Source organism: Palaemon carinicauda, chromosome 36 (assembly GCF_036898095.1).
Source record: "Palaemon carinicauda isolate YSFRI2023 chromosome 36, ASM3689809v2, whole genome shotgun sequence".
Taxonomy (NCBI): Eukaryota; Metazoa; Arthropoda; class Malacostraca; order Decapoda; family Palaemonidae; genus Palaemon; species Palaemon carinicauda.
The window spans coordinates 30,022,759-30,039,321 of NC_090760.1; the positions used below are offsets into that span (position 1 = coordinate 30,022,759).

The following is a 16,563-nucleotide window of genomic DNA, read 5'->3' on the forward strand; positions in this document are numbered from 1 at the left end:
GATCAGTTTGTTTCTGCGGCCCCACGCTCACCTCCATCTGAGTTCGCTTTAGGCACGCAGTCATCCGCGCCTGCCTTTACGAAGCTCGTCCTCGCCCGCTCGTCCAAGAGAGCTTTAAGGGTGTTGGGAGATTGGATGCAGTCCAAAAAGCACCTGGGGAAGACAGCATTCTTGTTTCCCCCTGCGAAACTCGCTTCCAGATCGAGCGTCTGGTATGCCACGGGAGAAGTTCTCGGCTTGGGAGTTCCTGCCTCTGCCCAGGGCGACTTCTCAAGTCTAGTAGACTCTCCCCGCAGGCTGGCCATGAGACGCTCCAAGATTTGTTGGACTCCTTCAGATATAGATCATCTGATGAAAGGAGTGTTCAGAGCGTTCGAAGTGTTTAACTTTTTGGACTGGTGTTTGGGAGCGTTGAGCAGGAAGACCTCCCCTTCTGACAAGGAAACTTCCATGCTCATTATGTCCTGCATGGACAAGGCCATACGGGACGGTTCCAGTGAGCTTGCGGCTTCGTTCGTTTCCGGGGTCCTCAAGAAACGAGAAAACCTTTGCTCCTTCTTGTCAGCTGGAGTAACTCAATGTCAGAGGTCGGAGCTTATGTTTGCCCCTCTCTCGAAGTGCCTTTTCCCAGAGGAGTTGATCAAGGAGATTGCTGCCTCCTTGATTCAAAAAGACACGCATGACCTGGTTGCGTCATCTGCACGCAAAGCCACCCCTTTGCCTTCCGTGTCTAGACCCAGGATGGATACTCCAGCGTCAAGATTCATTCCGCCCTTTCGTGGCAGAGCCTCCAGCAGAGGAGGTGCTCGTGCCGAAGGGAAACGTGGGAGCAAGAAGAAAGGTACCAAGTCCTTTAGAGGCAGAGTCTGACTGCCACATTCTTCAGACAGCAGTGGGAGCCAGACTCAAGAACTACTGGCAGTCCTGGGAGAACAGGGCCGCAGATGCACAATCTGTGAAGTTGCTCAGAGAGGGGTACAAGATCCCATTCTTGCGCAAGCCCCCTCTAGCAACGACTCCCATCGACCTCTCTCCCAGGTACAGAGAGGAGGACAAGCGACTAGCTTTGAAGCAAGAGGTGTCTCTCTTACTAGAAAAGGGAGCTGTAGTCAAAGTCCGGGACCATCAATCCCCGGGCTTCTACAATCGTCTCTTCTTAGTGGTAAAGAAGACAGGAGGGTGGAGACCGGTGCTAGACGTCAGTGCTCTGAATGTCTTTGTCACCAAGCAGACGTTCGCCATGGAGACGGCAAAGTCTGTTCTAGCAGCGGTCAGGAAGGAAGACTGGATGGTCTCTTTAGACCTCAAAGACGCTTACTTTCACGTCCCCATCCACCCAGATTCCCAACCTTTTCTAAGGTTCGTTTACGGGAAGGTTGTCTACCAATTTCAAGCCCTGTGCTTTGGCCTAAGCACGGCGCCTCTTGTCTTTACGAAACTGATGAGGAATATTGCGAAATTCCTGCATTTAGCAGACATCAGAGCCTCCCTCTATTTGGACGCCTGGCTTTTAAGAGCTTCGTCCAGTCGTCGCTGTCTGGAGAATCTAAAGTGGACTCTAGATCTGACCAAGGAATTGGGTCTCCTGGTCAATATGGAAAAGTCCCAACTGGTCCCATCCCAAACTATAGTGTACCTAGGGATGGAGATTCACAGTCAAGCTTTTCGGGCTTTTCCGTCGGCCCCCAGAATAAGTCAAGCCCAAGGATGCATCCAGAACATGCTAATGAAGGACCGATGTTCAGTCAGACAGTGGATGAGTCTGATAGGGACGCTTTCATCACTAGACCAGTTCATTGCGTTAGGGAGACTGCACCTCCGTCCCCTTCAATTTCACCTGGCTGTTCACTGGAGAAAGGACAAGACGCTAGAAGCGGTCTCGATCCCTATTTCCGAGAAGATGAAGTCATCACTGACCTGGTGGAAGGACAACATCAACCTCAGAGAGGGTCTGCCACTGACTGTTCAGACCCCCAACCACGTTCTCTTCTCGGACGCATCGGACACGGGCTGGGGTGCGACATTAGACGGTCGGGAATGCTCGGGCACCTGGAACGCGGAGCAAAGAGCGTTACATATCAACTGCAAGGAGCTACTGGCAGTTCATCTGGCCTTGAAAAGCTTCAAGTCCCTCCTTCTAGGCAAGGTGGTGGAGGTGAACTCCGACAACACCACGGCCTTGGCGTACATCTCCAAGCAAGGAGGGACCCATTCTCTGAAGTTGTACGAGATCGCAAGGGACCTCCTCACCTGGTCAAGAGATCTAAACCTGTCTCTAGTAACGAGGTTCATTCAAGGCAACATGAATGTCATGGCGGACCGCCTCAGTCGGAAGGGTCAAATCATCCCAACAGAATGGACCCTTCACAAGAATGTATGCAAGAGACTTTGGGCCACATGGGGCCAACCTACCATAGATCTCTTTGCAACCTCAATGACCAAGAGGCTCCCAAATTATTGCTCGCCAATCCCGGACCCAGCAGCAGTTCATATAGATGCCTTTCTACTGGATTGGTCCCATCTAGACCTTTATGCATTCCCCCCGTTCAAGATTGTCAACAAGGTACTGCAGAAGTTCGCCTCTCACGAAGGGACAAGGTTGACGTTGGTTGCTCCCCTCTGGCCCGCGAGAGAATGGTTCACCGAGGTACTGCAATGGCTAGTGGACGTTCCCAGAACACTTCCGCTAAGAGTGGACCTTCTACGTCAGCCACACGTAAAGAAGGTACACCCAAGCCTCCACGCTCTTCGTCTGACTGCCTTCAGACTATCGAAAGACTCTCAAGAGCTAGAGGCTTTTCGAAGGAGGCAGCCAGGGCGATTGCTAGAGCAAGGAGGACATCCACTCTTAGAGTCTACCAGTCGAAGTGGGAAGTCTTCCGAAGCTGGTGCAAGTCGGTATCAGTATCCTCAACCAGTACCTCTGTAACTCAAATAGCTGACTTCCTTTTATATCTGAGGAAGGAAAGATCTCTTTCAGCTCCCACAATCAAGGGTTACAGAAGCATGTTGGCAGCAGTCTTCCGTCACAGAGGCTTAGATCTTTCCAACAACAAAGATCTACAGGACCTCCTTAAGTCTTTTGAGACCTCGAAGGAGCGTCGTTTGGCCACACCAGGTTGGAATTTAGACGTGGTACTAAGATTCCTTATGTCAGAAAGGTTCGAGCCGCTACAATCAGCCTCCTTTAAAGATCTCACTTTAAAGACTCTTTTCCTCGTCTGCTTAGCTACAGCTAAAAGAGTCAGTGAGATACACGCCTTCAGCAGGAACATCGGATTTTCATCTGAAACGGCTACATGTTCTTTGCAGCTTGGTTTTCTAGCCAAAAACGAACTACCTTCTCGTCCTTGGCCGAAATCGTTGGATATTCCAAGCCTTTCTAATTTGGTTGGAAATGAACTAGAAAGAGTCTTGTGCCCTGTTAGAGCTCTTAAGTTCTATTTAAAACGAACTAAACCTTTACGAGGACAGTCAGAAGCTTTATGGTGTGCTATTAAGAAACCTTCTTTATCTATGTCGAAGAATGCAGTTTCCTATTATATTAGACTGTTGATACGAGAAGCTCATTCCCATCTGAATGAGGAAGACCATGCTTTGCTGAAGGTAAGGACACATGAAGTTAGAGCTGTCGCAACTTCAGTGGCCTTCAAACAAAACAGATCTCTGCAGAGTATAATGGACGCAACCTATTGGAGAAGCAAGTCAGTGTTCGCGTCTTTTTATCTTAAAGATGTCCAGTCTCTTTACGAGAACTGCTACACCCTGGGACCATTCGTAGCAGCGAGTGCAGTAGTGGGTGAGGGCTCAACCACTACATTCCCCTAATTCCATAACCTTTTTAATCTTTCTCTTGAAATGTTTTTTATTGTTGTTTTTGGGTTGTCCGGAAGGCTAAGAAGCCTTTCGCATCCTGGTTGATTTGGCGGGTGGTCAAATTCTTTTCTTGAGAAGCGCCTAGATTAGAGGTTTTGATGAGGTCCTTTAGTATGGGTTGCAACCCTTGATACTTCAGCTCCTAGGAGTCGCACAGCATCCTATGAGGATCGCGAGGCTCAGTAAGGAAGACGTACTTAAAAAGGCAGAGTGATTGTTCAAGTCGACTTCCTTACCAGATACTTATTTATTTTATGTTTGTTATTTTGAATAACTGCTAAAATGAAATACAAAATACTTAGCTCTTAATAATGTAAACATGTAATGCTGGTCTCTACCCACCCCCCTGGGTGTGAATCAGCTTATATGATCACCGGCTAAGTTTGATATTGAAAAATGTTATTTTTATTAATAAAATAAATTTTTGAATATACTTACCCGGTGATCATATATTAAAGGACCCTCCCTTCCTCCCCAATAGAGACCCAGTGGACCGAGGAGAAAATTGGTTCTGTGTTTACATGGAGTACTTGAGTACCTGCTCGACAGATGGCGCTGTTGATGTACACCCCCACCTGTATAGCGATCGCTGGCGTATTTTGTCCTTAGGTTTTTCTGTCGGGCAGCAGAGCTGACAGCTTATATGATCACCGGGTAAGTATATTCAAAAATTTATTTTATTAATAAAAATAACATATTTCGTATATATACAGTATTGTACTCTATGTATTGTATTATTTTCCATTTATTATTGCATTATGTTCTAATAACTACTTAATTTATAGGTACTGCATTAACAGTTAGGTAATGTATATTGAATGATTCAAATGTATTTGGCTGTACTGTACAGTATTTCATTGTGGTTATAACTTTACTGTATTATAGAATTTAATGTGGTGTTTTTGTAAGGTTTGGAACGAATTAGGCGATTTACATGTAAAATGGGCCCTATGTTCAGTATCTTCTAAGAGTAGATTAAAGAATCTTTAATAAACAATTTATCCTACTTAATATATTGTCCAGATTTGCAAGCTAATTTTACATCCCTTAGGGAGACTTGTGAAAAGTGATGGTTCCTCAATCACTGGTTTTGATTATGCGCAAACTATCTGTAACACTAATTGCAAGCTAATGTTCACTTCCTCCTTTGTTTCTTGAAATCGTGTTCCAAAATTAAATCAGGACACAGATCTTGTAAAATGCCTATAGTAGACAGACTATAATTTTGGCCATTATGCTCCAAATCTACATCAGGAAACCCAGGATAGCTTGTGTTCAATAATACTGATGCCAACAATTCTGTTTATTCGCAAGGATTATTGTCAGTTTCGGTTTTCGTGGTACTTTTTCACGAAGGAAACTACAGTTTGTGTGTTCATGCAATGCCAATTGACAGTGACTTCAGTTGTAGCAAAGGAACGTAAGTTGAAAAATTATTATGTGAAGCACATAGCTTAATGCCAGGAGTAAGAATTTATACAAATCACAAAATGTATTAATTTATTTTAAAAAAATCATTAAATTATAATTATAAAGGAATTAATATAAACTATCCAATCATAATTAGTGAAGTAAAGAAGTTAGTATGAATTGTATGCAAATATAATTTGAAATCTTTTGAATCTGAGGGTATTTTCCTGGCTTTATATCAGCTTTACTTCCTCGCTTCCATTTAACAAAGGATAATATGATGAAACATTAGTTACAAATTTATGACAATATAAGAGATTAACTAGACATCAGGTATTGAGTTTATTTCATAGAAGAATATACTATACTAATATAAGATATAAAATTTGAAGTATTAATTTGAAACTATGAAACGACATAACTACCTGCTGTAAGTAAACTGGGGCTAAAACAAACAATCACTTATGGAAGGAAGAAACCGCAAAACTATGGAAACATAAATCCAGTCTGGATAATATACATATCCTGAAAAATATGTTTTAGCCTTCAAGTATAGGTATAATAAAATATGAATTATGTCACATTTATGACCAATGAAATAAAAATATATCTGAATAAAGTCCTTACCAATTACGAAATAATAGTAAAATTCACCCCGAGTAAGAGCAACGGAAATTACAGTACTGAAATAAAGACAAAGAAAATATTTTCGGCCAATAATATAAATCAAGATTTAATTTAGAAAATGAAACCAGGGCAGGGAGGAAGGATTATTTATTTAAAGGCAACACATAGGCCTTCAAGATTAAATACAATTACCATAAACATACTACCCTATACTGTATATGCTTGGTACTCACTATATCAATCCAGACGAAAGAACTTTGCAGATGGCCAAGGCAGTAGTAGTTCATGGGATCCATTATGATGAGAAATGCCTGGGATCCAGACTGTAATCCTTTAGCAATGCATACTTTGAATAATTGAATAAAATATAACCAAGAATATATTCCTCTAGATTTTGAAAGCTGGAAATGTCTTGTGGTTACGTCTCTGGAAGAACTCTTGTTTAGAATCTGCCCAACTCTGTCGTTCTTTGATCACGTAAGTATTGATGTACAAAAAATGAGGAGTTAGTTAAATGGTCCACCAGCCTTTAACAGCCGCAGGAAGGACAGTTTGGAGTACCGAGCATTTAAATGAAAATATCAAATTTGAAAATTAGAAGTCCTTCCTTCCGCCATAAGAAACAAAGTAAAAATTGAATGGTACAAGGTCATAAGTAAATAAATACTTATGATGCAAATTCATATTCAGCATAGAATGAATACGAGAGAATGCAGTAAAAAGTGTTTAAAGAGTATGGCTATACATTTTAGTTGTAATTCTCACTGAAAATTCTGATCTACAAAATAATGTCTTGCCTCATTTATTGTAGGAAACGTCACACGCTTGACATTTATCTCTGTTGGAGATAAATTGCCATAGATGTAGCAACTCTTTGAAAAATAGACAGCGCCTGTAGTGGTGCCCTGTGGGTCCTTCTCTGAGACTTTCCTTCAACTGAATGTGTACGTTTTTTTTCCCTCCAAATTAATCCATTAACATCCTAAAAGACTCTATTACTTACGAATAGCTGTTTGAATTCTTGATGTATCGTAGGCCAGCTCACAAGTGGTTGGGATTAGTAGACTAAATATTTATAGACGAAAGAAGTTTAATTGTTGAGTGTTGCAATGCAGGGAAAATTGATGAAAAGAAATACAAATACTGTGTATTATCCTATAAAAGCATTAAGTTGTGCAATACCAAATACAGCACAGTATACCCTGTTTTATAAGAAGCGAGTGTAATTTGGGACTGATACTATCTATCATATGAGTGAATTTTCAACTACTTGTCCAAAATAGTTTTTTATTTTCTATCAAAGCATTCTTACATTTTGGTGCATGAGTAAAACTATGAATACTTTACTCTATTTAGTGTTATATAACTATGAATGCTTTTACTTCCAAGTTTTTTTTCTCTCAAGGCTAGGAAAACACATTTTTCAATATTAAACTTAGCCGGTGATTATATAAGCTGCAACTCTGTTGCTCGACAGAAAACTCTACGTAAAAAATCCGCCAGCGATCGCTATGCAGGTAGGGGGTGTACTTCAACAGCGCCATCTGTCGTGCAGGTACTCAGTACTCAATGTAAACACAGAACTCAATTTTCTCTCTGTCGGGCTACCGGCAAGACCTACTAATTCGCTGTTACTAACTGGATTTGTTTTCACAACTATTTGGTGAAGTACACTATTCTAGTTTTGAGCTTTCGCTATGCAGGTGTTTTATCTTCATCTCAAAACTTGAACTCGTTTTGGATAGATTTAATTATGGTGACAAAGAGAGTATGGACTCTCTTTCACTTTTAAATGACCGACCCTTCCCTTAGACGGAAGTGTGTTTAGGTTTTTAGTAATTTTTCTTATCACGTTATAGATCTATATATTTTATATCTCTCCGCCTTTATTAGGCCTCTTCGATTAACTTTCCATTTATTATAAACATATAAAAATAAATTTTAATGTTTTGTTTATATGCGACCTTTCCTGATAGTAGGCGGTCCTAACTTGGAACCGAAGTTAATCAACGTTGAGCCCGTTATATCGTATTTAGCCTTTAAAGAATTTAAAACTTTTAAATGTAATGTTTTATGAAAGAATTTCTTTGATAGTCTTCGTACTGTTTTCAAAGATGAACTAACGTTTAGTTTTTTAGGCTACGCAGTTGTTGACGTTCAGGACGTTCAACATGCGCTCTATCGTTACGATAGAGAGAGAGTTTATCACGGTTTCACTTTGCAGTAAGAGTAAATCGATTCTGACGTTTTGTTCATTCTTTCTTAGCTTAAATGTTTTAAATTCTAATTTAAAGGAACTTTTTATTTGGAAAACCTTTCAGTTTTTTCCTTTAGTCAAATAACATGTTTTTTGACGATATATAATTGGGCTCTTCTCTTACGTGCGAAATCAAGAGAGAAAGAGAGAGAGAGATAGAGACGGAGGGAGAGAGAGGAGAGAAAACGTTCCGTTCAAGCGGGTAACGTTGTTCTCGTGTTACTCTCGTCCCTAGTCTCTGTACGGGGAGGAAGGTAAAACGTTTTTAGGTTTTTATTCTCGTCCCCAGGCTATGTGCGGTGAGAGATTGAAAACGTAGTTTATATGAACTAGTGTTTAGTCTCTTTCCCAGCCACTAAATATATGTTTTCTGTTTTTTGCTGGTATTAATGAGCTGCATTATACGACTTATTTCGCAATTACTACCTTTTAATGAAGGGTAGAATTGCGTGTTTCAGGTAGAAATCAGTAAAAGTTTCTATTTCAGGGAAATAAGTGCAAAACAGAAAATCGATAAAGTGATATGCGCAAAGTGTTACAGTGTTGCGTCCGAGGGTTCGTCTGTTCGTGCCTGTCGTTCACCTAGTCCGGGACCTCTTGCAAGCTCCCAAGCCCAGGGGAGAAGTAATGTCGAACGACTTATGGGTTCGAGAGGCCTTGATCAACGAACAGACGTTTCCCTCCGTGGTTTCGGGCGTATCTACCCAAGATCGCCCCACCCACACAAAGACGAGAGAGCCCATTTATTCCTCGTCTGCGGAAGAGGTTTCTCGTAAGAAACCATGGACCAAGGTCTCGCGGCTTATTAAGCGCAAGTCGGTCCCTTCCGCGCAAGTCCAACGGCCCAGTTGTAGCCACTGGGTCAGTTCGGACTCGCTGCAGTTTTCCGACGACTGCTCACCTCCTAAGAGAGGCAAAGCGGTACCGCATCAGGCAGTCACACCGTCTGTTGCCGCACCTGCTCCTGTAGACCCTAAGTGGTCTTTGCTGCAGACCATGCAGTCTCAGTTAACGTCATTGATGCGGGACTTTCGTGCGGAGAAGGTTGACACTGCACCAACCTCTAGCCTACAACCAACCACGGTTGTGCGTCCTGTGGACGCTGAGGCGACCTTCTGCCGCTCTCCAGCTGAGAGAGTCCCGCCACCCATGCGTTCCAGTGTACCCTGCCAGCCGCATGTTGACGTTCAGCGACGCACGGAACCTTCCGTTGACGTTCGCGAGGTACAACAACAGTCTAAGTTGTTTTGTTTTGACGCGGTGCGTCAACCTCCGCATTCTAGAGTTGTTTTGACTGCTCAGTCTAGACAGTCAAAGCAGTCTCGAGTGGACGCTGTACGTCCTCACGCACCTGTTGTGGTTGACAGTTCAGTTGTTGACAGTTCACAGACTGTCAAGCAGTTACATGACGTTGCGTTCTGGTCCGCTACTAATGCACCAGTGAGAGACTCAGCTTTTATCGGACAAGGTTCCTGTAGATGAGGAAGTTGCTGTTCTCCCTCCTACTGATATTCCCTTGAGGACTCTGTCAGATGGAGAGGAGCCTTAAGCTGCTTAGCCTCCTATGGACTTTAATTAAATCATGATGATTTTTTTTTAAGGATCTTCGTCCGGATCTTGTAACTGCTGCTCCTCGTTCGCCTTAACGTCAGAACTTACACTAGGCCTAGCTACTTCGAAGCTGTTGTTTTTAAGCTAGTGCTCTCTCGCTCTCCTAGAGAGCGTTACGTTGGCTAGGCGACTGGTTTTTTCACCAGGAGGAGTTTGGGGGATACAGCCTTTGATTTCCCTTCTTTTAAACTGGCTTATAGAGCGAGAGTCTGATATGACACGAGAGAAGTTCTCGGCTTGGGAGTTCATGCCTCTGCCCAGATAGACTTCTCAATTCTGGTAGACTCTCCCTGGCGCCTAGCCAGGAGACGCTCCAAGTTGTTTACAGGTCAACTTCTCAGCTTTTGTCGAGCCCTTGAAGTTTTGCTGTACTATTATGTCACACATAACAAGGCTTTCAGGGATGGTAAACGGTTCCGCCTCAGTCGCTAACACCGTCTGTTGCCACACCTGCTCCCGTAGACCCTAAATGGGCTTTGCTGCAAGACATGCAGTCCAAGCTTGCGTCCTTGATAGAGGACTTAAATGCGGAGAAGAACCTTCTGGCCAACAACCTTCCAACCGGTCGGTTGTGCGCCCTGTTGACGCTGAGGTAACCTTCTCGCGTCTGCCAGTTGAGGTGGTTCCTCCTTCTGGCCATCAACCTTCCAACCGGTCGGTTGTGCGCCCTGTTGACGCTGAGGTAACCTACTCACGTCTGCCAGTTGAGGTGGTTCCTCCACCGATGCGACCCAGTGTGGGTTGCCAGCCGCACGTTGACGTTAAGCGACGCTCGGAGGTGGTTGTTGACGTTCAGGACGTTCAACAACCAGCAGAGGTGACTTGTTGTGACGCAGTGCGTCAACCTCAGCAACCCGGTAGGGTGTTGACTGCACAACCCAGACGGTCTAGAGTCTAGACAGTTTCGGGTTGACGCTGTACTTCCTCGCGCACCCATGGTTGTTGACAGTTCACAGACTGTGCAGCAGTTCCATGATATTGCGTCCGGCTCCGTCACGCATCCACCAGTGCGACCGGATTCAGCGAGTCAGACGTTGCCCACTCCGTTGCCGTTTCCTCATCAGTTTCGGATGAGGACGTTGCTGAACAAGACGATCAGCCCCCAGCCCTGCTATCCATCCAGAAGATGCTGAAGAAGGAACGCTGCTCAGTCAGGCTGTGGATGAGTCTGGTAGGGACGCTGTCATCCGTGGATCAATTTGTGTCACTAGGAAGACTACACCTCCGTCCTCTTCTATACCATCTAGCTTTTCACTGGAAAAAGGACAAGACGCTAGAAGCGGTCTCGATCCCGGTTTCCGAAAAGATAAAGTCTTGTCTGACTTGGTGAAAGGACTATATCAACCTAAGAGAGGGTCTTCCCCTGACTGTTCAGACTCCCAACCACGTTCTCTTCTCGGACGCATCGGACGTAGGCTGGGGTGCGACATTAGACGGTCGGGAATGCTCGGGATTATGGAACTCGAGTCAAAGGACAATGCATTTCAACAGCAAGGAGCTACTGGCAGTACGTCTGGCCTGGAAAAGCTTCAGGTCTCTCCTTCAAGGCAAAGTGGTGGAGGTGAACTCGGACAACACCACGGCTTTGGCGTACATCTCCAAGCAAGGAGGGACCTACTCTCTGACGTTGTACGAGATCGCAAGGGACCTCCTCACCTGGTCAAAAGGTCTAGACATATCACTAGTAACGAGGTTCATCCAAGGCAACTTGAATGTCATGGCAGATTGTCTCAGTCGGAAGGGACAAATAATTCCAACAGAATGGATCCTCCACAAGGATGTATGCAAGAGACTTTGGGCCACCTGGGGCCAGGCAACCATAGATCTCTTCGCAACCTCGATGACCAAGAGGCTCCCAATATTTTGCTCACCAATCCCGGACCCAGCAGCAGTTCATATAGATGCCTTTCTCCTAGATTGGTCACATCTAGATCTATATGCATTCCCTCTGTTCAAGATTGTCAACAAGGTACTGCAGAAGTTCGCCTCTCACGAAGGGACAAGGTTGACGCTAGTTGCTTCCCTCTGGCCCGCGAGAGAATGGTTCACCGAGGTACTTCGATGGCTAGTAGACGTTCCCAGAACACTTCCCCTAAGGGTGGACCTTCTACGTCAGCCACACGTAAAGAAGGTACACCAAGGCCTCCACGCTCTTCGTCTGACTGCCTTCAGACTATCGAAAGACTCGAGAACTAGAGGCTTTTCGAAGGAGGCAGCCAGAGCGATTGCTAGAGCAAGGAGAACATCCACCCTTAGAGTCTACCAATCGAAGTGGGAAATCTTCCGAAACTGGTGCAAGTCAGTATCCGTATCCTCGACCAGTGCCTCTGTAACTCAAATAGCTGACTTCCTCTTATATCTGAGGAAAGAACGATCTCTTTCAGCTCCCACTATCAAGGGTTACAGAAGCATGTTGGCATCAGTCTTCCGTCACAGAGGCTTAGATCTTTCCAACAATAAAGATCTACTGGACCTCCTTAAGTCTTTTGAGACCACGAAGGAGCGTCGTTTGGTTACACCTGGTTGGAATTTAGACGTGGTACTAAGATTCCTTATGTCAGACAGGTTCGAACCGCTACAATCAGCCTCCCTGAAAGATCTCACCTTAAAGACTCTTTTCCTGGTATGCTTAGCCACAGCTAAAAGAGTCAGTGAGATTCATGCCTTTAGCAAGAACATCGGATTCTCATCCGAAACGGCTACATGTTCTACAACTTGGTTTTCTAGCCAAAAACGAGCTGCCTTCTCGGCCTTGGCCAATATCGTTCGATATTCCAAACTTATCGTATGGTTGGAAATGAACTAGAAAGAGTCTTATGCCCTGTAAGAGCTCTTAAGTTCTATTTAAAACGAACTAAACCTTTACGAGGCCCGTCTGAAGCTTTATGGTGTTCAGTTAAGAAACCATCTTTGCCTATGTCAAAGAATGCTTTATCCTATTTTATCAGACTGTTAATACGAGAAGCTCATTCCCATCTGAATGAGGAAGACCAAGCTTTGCTGAAGGTAAGGACACACGAAGTTAGAGCTGTCGCAACTTCCGTGGCCTTTAAACAATATAGATCTCTGCAAGTATAATCGACGCAACCTATTGGAAAAGCAAGTCAGTGTTCGCGTCTTTTTATCTTAAGAATGTCCAGTCTCTTTACGAGAACTGCTACACTCTGGGACCATTCGTACAACGAGTGCAGTAGTGGGTGAGGGCTCAACCACTACAATTCCCTAATTCCATAACCTTTTTAATCTTTCTCTTGAAATGTTTTATTATTGTTTTTGGGTTGTCCGGAAGGCTAAGAAGCCTTTCGCATCCTACTTGATTTGGCGGGTGGTCAAAGTCATTTCTTGAGAAGCGCCTAGATTAGAGGTTTTGATGAGTTCCTGTTGTATGGGTTGCAACCCTTGATACTTCAGCTCCTAGGGGTCGCTCAGCATCCTAAGAGGATCGCGAGGCTCCGTAAGGAAGACGTACTTAAAAAGGCAGAGTAATTGTTCAAGTCGACTTCCTTACCAGGTACTTATTTATTTTATGTTTGTTATTTTGAATAACTGCTAAAATGAAATAAAAAATCCTTAGCTCATAATAATGTAAACAATTATTGCTGGTCTCTACCCACCCCCCTGGGTGTGAATCAGCTTATATAATCACCGGCTAAGTTTAATATTGAAAAATGTTATTTTTATAATAAAATAAATTTTTGAATATACTTACCCGGTGATTATATATTAAAGGACCCTCCCTTCCTCCCCAATAGAGACCCAGTGGACCGAGGAGAAAATTGAGTTCTGTGTTTACATTGAGTACTGAGTACCTGCACGACAGATGGCGCTGTTGAAGTACACCCCCTACCTGCATAGCGATCGCTGGCGGATTTTTTACGTAGAGTTTTCTGTCGAGCAACAGAGTTGCAGCTTATATAATCACCGGGTAAGTATATTCAAAAATTTATTTTATTATAAAAATAACATTTTTCTAGCTATATAAGGAAATGGTTAGATTAATATTGGGCACAGCAATTATTTGTGGATTTTGAACTTTTTCTAATGTTTAGGTCTGATTGTTATATTTTGCATTTTTGTGATAGTGTATGATATAAATGCTTTAGTTTTCTTTTTCATAGGTTTAGAAAGATTTGGATTAGCTACTTTTCATCAAATAGTCTTCTGTCCTATATGTATTGATTTCCATAGTCCAGATTCATTAACAAGCAGGTTTACTTGATAAGAAAGATCAGAACTATTGCGTGTAATTTTGCAATGGAGTTGAAAAAATCACTTTGTTAGAGGGGGCAAATTTTATCATTTTTAGTGATGCAAGGAGTGTCCTCCAAGCTTTAGAAGTTTTTTTAATTTTAAAGATTTTAGATTGGCTATTTATTATTGGACTGAGAGTTATAACTGTCCAATTTTGCTGGGTTCTGGCTCATGTAAGTGTCTGGAAACGAGAAGGCAGATTTACTAGCAAAGAAAGTTGCTGCTTAGTTGGGACCAAGAAGGTATCCCATTCTTTGGGATGATTGTTTATCCAACATTAAGAATTTGATTTCTAATAGTTGGCAACAGCATTGGGATGATTTGTTTGAAAATAAGATGCGAGAGGTAACGAATGTTATATCCACCTGGAAGTATAACGTGATGCCCCGAAAGTGGGAGACTACTCGTTGTCGTCTCTGCATTGGTCACACTCAGTTGACACCTGAATATCTGCTTACTGGCCAACACCAGCCATATTGCGACGACTGTTTGGTACCCTTGACAGTGAGGTATTTGTTGACCGAATGCCCCACTTATAGTATTGAAAGAAATGGATATCTGTTTGAGGCTCGAGGTGAGGATGGCAGGTTCATCCTTGCCAAGATCCTTGGACATGATGTGTCCTACCTTGCTTGCAGTATTTTTAGTTTTACTTCAGAAGCAGGTCTTCTGAAAACTATTTAACTTTTAAGATATCTTTGTTTTTATGGTTTTAATTGAATATTCTTTTGTTTTTTATTTTTAATTTATGATATCGGTGTCAATGACCTTAGATGTCAGGATGCCAGAAAACTTCAAATCAATCAATGGAGTTGCACTACTCAGTCATTCCATGAACAACTAGTCTGATGTTTTATGTGTAAAGTTGAGATTATATATTTGGATGGTGTATTCAACACTTTATTTCTTGTGTGTGAATTTGATATTATATACTTTTATTTGGTTACTTACTTGCCTTCTAGGGAATACTGTATGTGATTAAAGTTCCAATTTGAAGGTAATACTGTTTTCATAGAAATGAAAACATAATTTTGATTGTAAAACCTATTATTCCCATACATAATTTCAAATTATATGGCTGCTTTTCTCACTTTGATGGTGGTTAGATTTATCTGGCATTGAAATGTCTTAACATAAATCAATCGGATTCATGGAACAGACACCATTCTCTGCAAGCGTACTGTGGTCTTACCAGATGACAGGGTTAAGTGATATCATGGTAGATGGTTCTTGAGAGGGAAGAGGGAGATGAAATATATTTATTCATTTATCTTTTTATTTTAAGATTGTGAAGCATATGCTTCTTGTCAATAGCTTATGGTCAAAGGTAAGTATGGAACTATTGTAATAGATTATATACTGTACGTAGTAACTATTTTTTGGTTTATAATTTTCATAAATACTTTTCCTTCAAAACATAGCTGTATTTCTAGTGTAAAATTTCTCAAAAAGTAACTCAGTCATGCAGTAGTTTTTCACAGAGTAAATACACAGTTTATCCATGATGAGTGGGCTTCTATTCTGCTATGGATTGGGCAGCATATGTTTACTATAAATAGACTTTAGCTTCAATACTATTTCATATGTGTATGTGATGATATGGGAAAAGTCCCAGGATATATTTATAATTTTTTTTATAGATGCAACTTTGTATGGAGGTGGAACGTCGACTGCAAGCTATGGAAGAGGAAATTGTTGTTAATCCTCAATATGTGCAGAAGGTCCTTGGTCCTCAGGAAGATGAGGGACCCACCCCATCTTCAGCTCAGTCATCATCTTTCTCTATTGTCTCCTCCATGTGATTTGTTCAGTTTTGTTTTCTTTGTACATAATGTATAAGTTAATTTAATACTTTGTGAGTTTAAAGCAACATTTCAAGGTATATCGGACAAAGGAACTGCTGTCGTTTTACCTTGGTTCAATCTATTCATGATAAACTTTAAAAGTTTCTCCCAAACACTTTGTTTACTAATGTGTAATATCCTATGAAATATTAATCATGAACTTCTTCAGTTCAATTTTAGTTTCTTATCTGTATTTATTGAATCCTAACTCCAGCACATACCCCTTCCAGGAAATTGTATAAACAGTCCTTTCTTGAAGTTGTATTTATAAAATATCCTCAATAAAGGAATATTTCTTACTCAGATAGTAACTGTGTGTCTCATTGCCCTATGCGTGCTGAGAATCATGTTCAATCTTGTGAAGTGTTGTCATCTTCCTTCCAGGAAAAGTGGTTTGATAATAAGTCACCTTATTCGTGTAAGGTAATAAATAACAAGGGGAAAAACCCTGCCATAATACAAGGAATTATGAATTTTTTATCATCATTGCTTAATCTTTTTATTACCTCCGCCAATGAAGTTGGAAGGTGGTTATATTTTTGCCCCTGTTTGTATCTGTGTGTGTCTGTTTGTTTATGAACAGCTTTCTGGCTGCAATTGTAATTGTAATGAAACTTGCATGGATTAACTGTTATGTAAAACACTGTAAATGATTAAATTTTGGAAGGTCAAGGTCACAGTCAAGCA

General features: G+C 42.1%; 1 protein-coding gene across 1 annotated transcript in view; it reads left to right on the top strand.

Annotated features, from left to right (window-relative positions):
* Nucleotides 1-16,187, top strand: part of CSN3 (COP9 signalosome subunit 3) — a 191,482-nt gene extending 175,295 nt beyond the window's left edge. Inside the window, exon 8 of the mRNA XM_068360049.1 lies at nt 15,673-16,187. Within this exon, the coding sequence (XP_068216150.1) occupies nt 15,673-15,834 (162 nt within the window). The 3' untranslated portion in view covers nt 15,835-16,187. The remainder of the gene's footprint in view (nt 1-15,672) is intronic.
* Nucleotides 16,188-16,563: the final 376 nt, after the last annotated feature.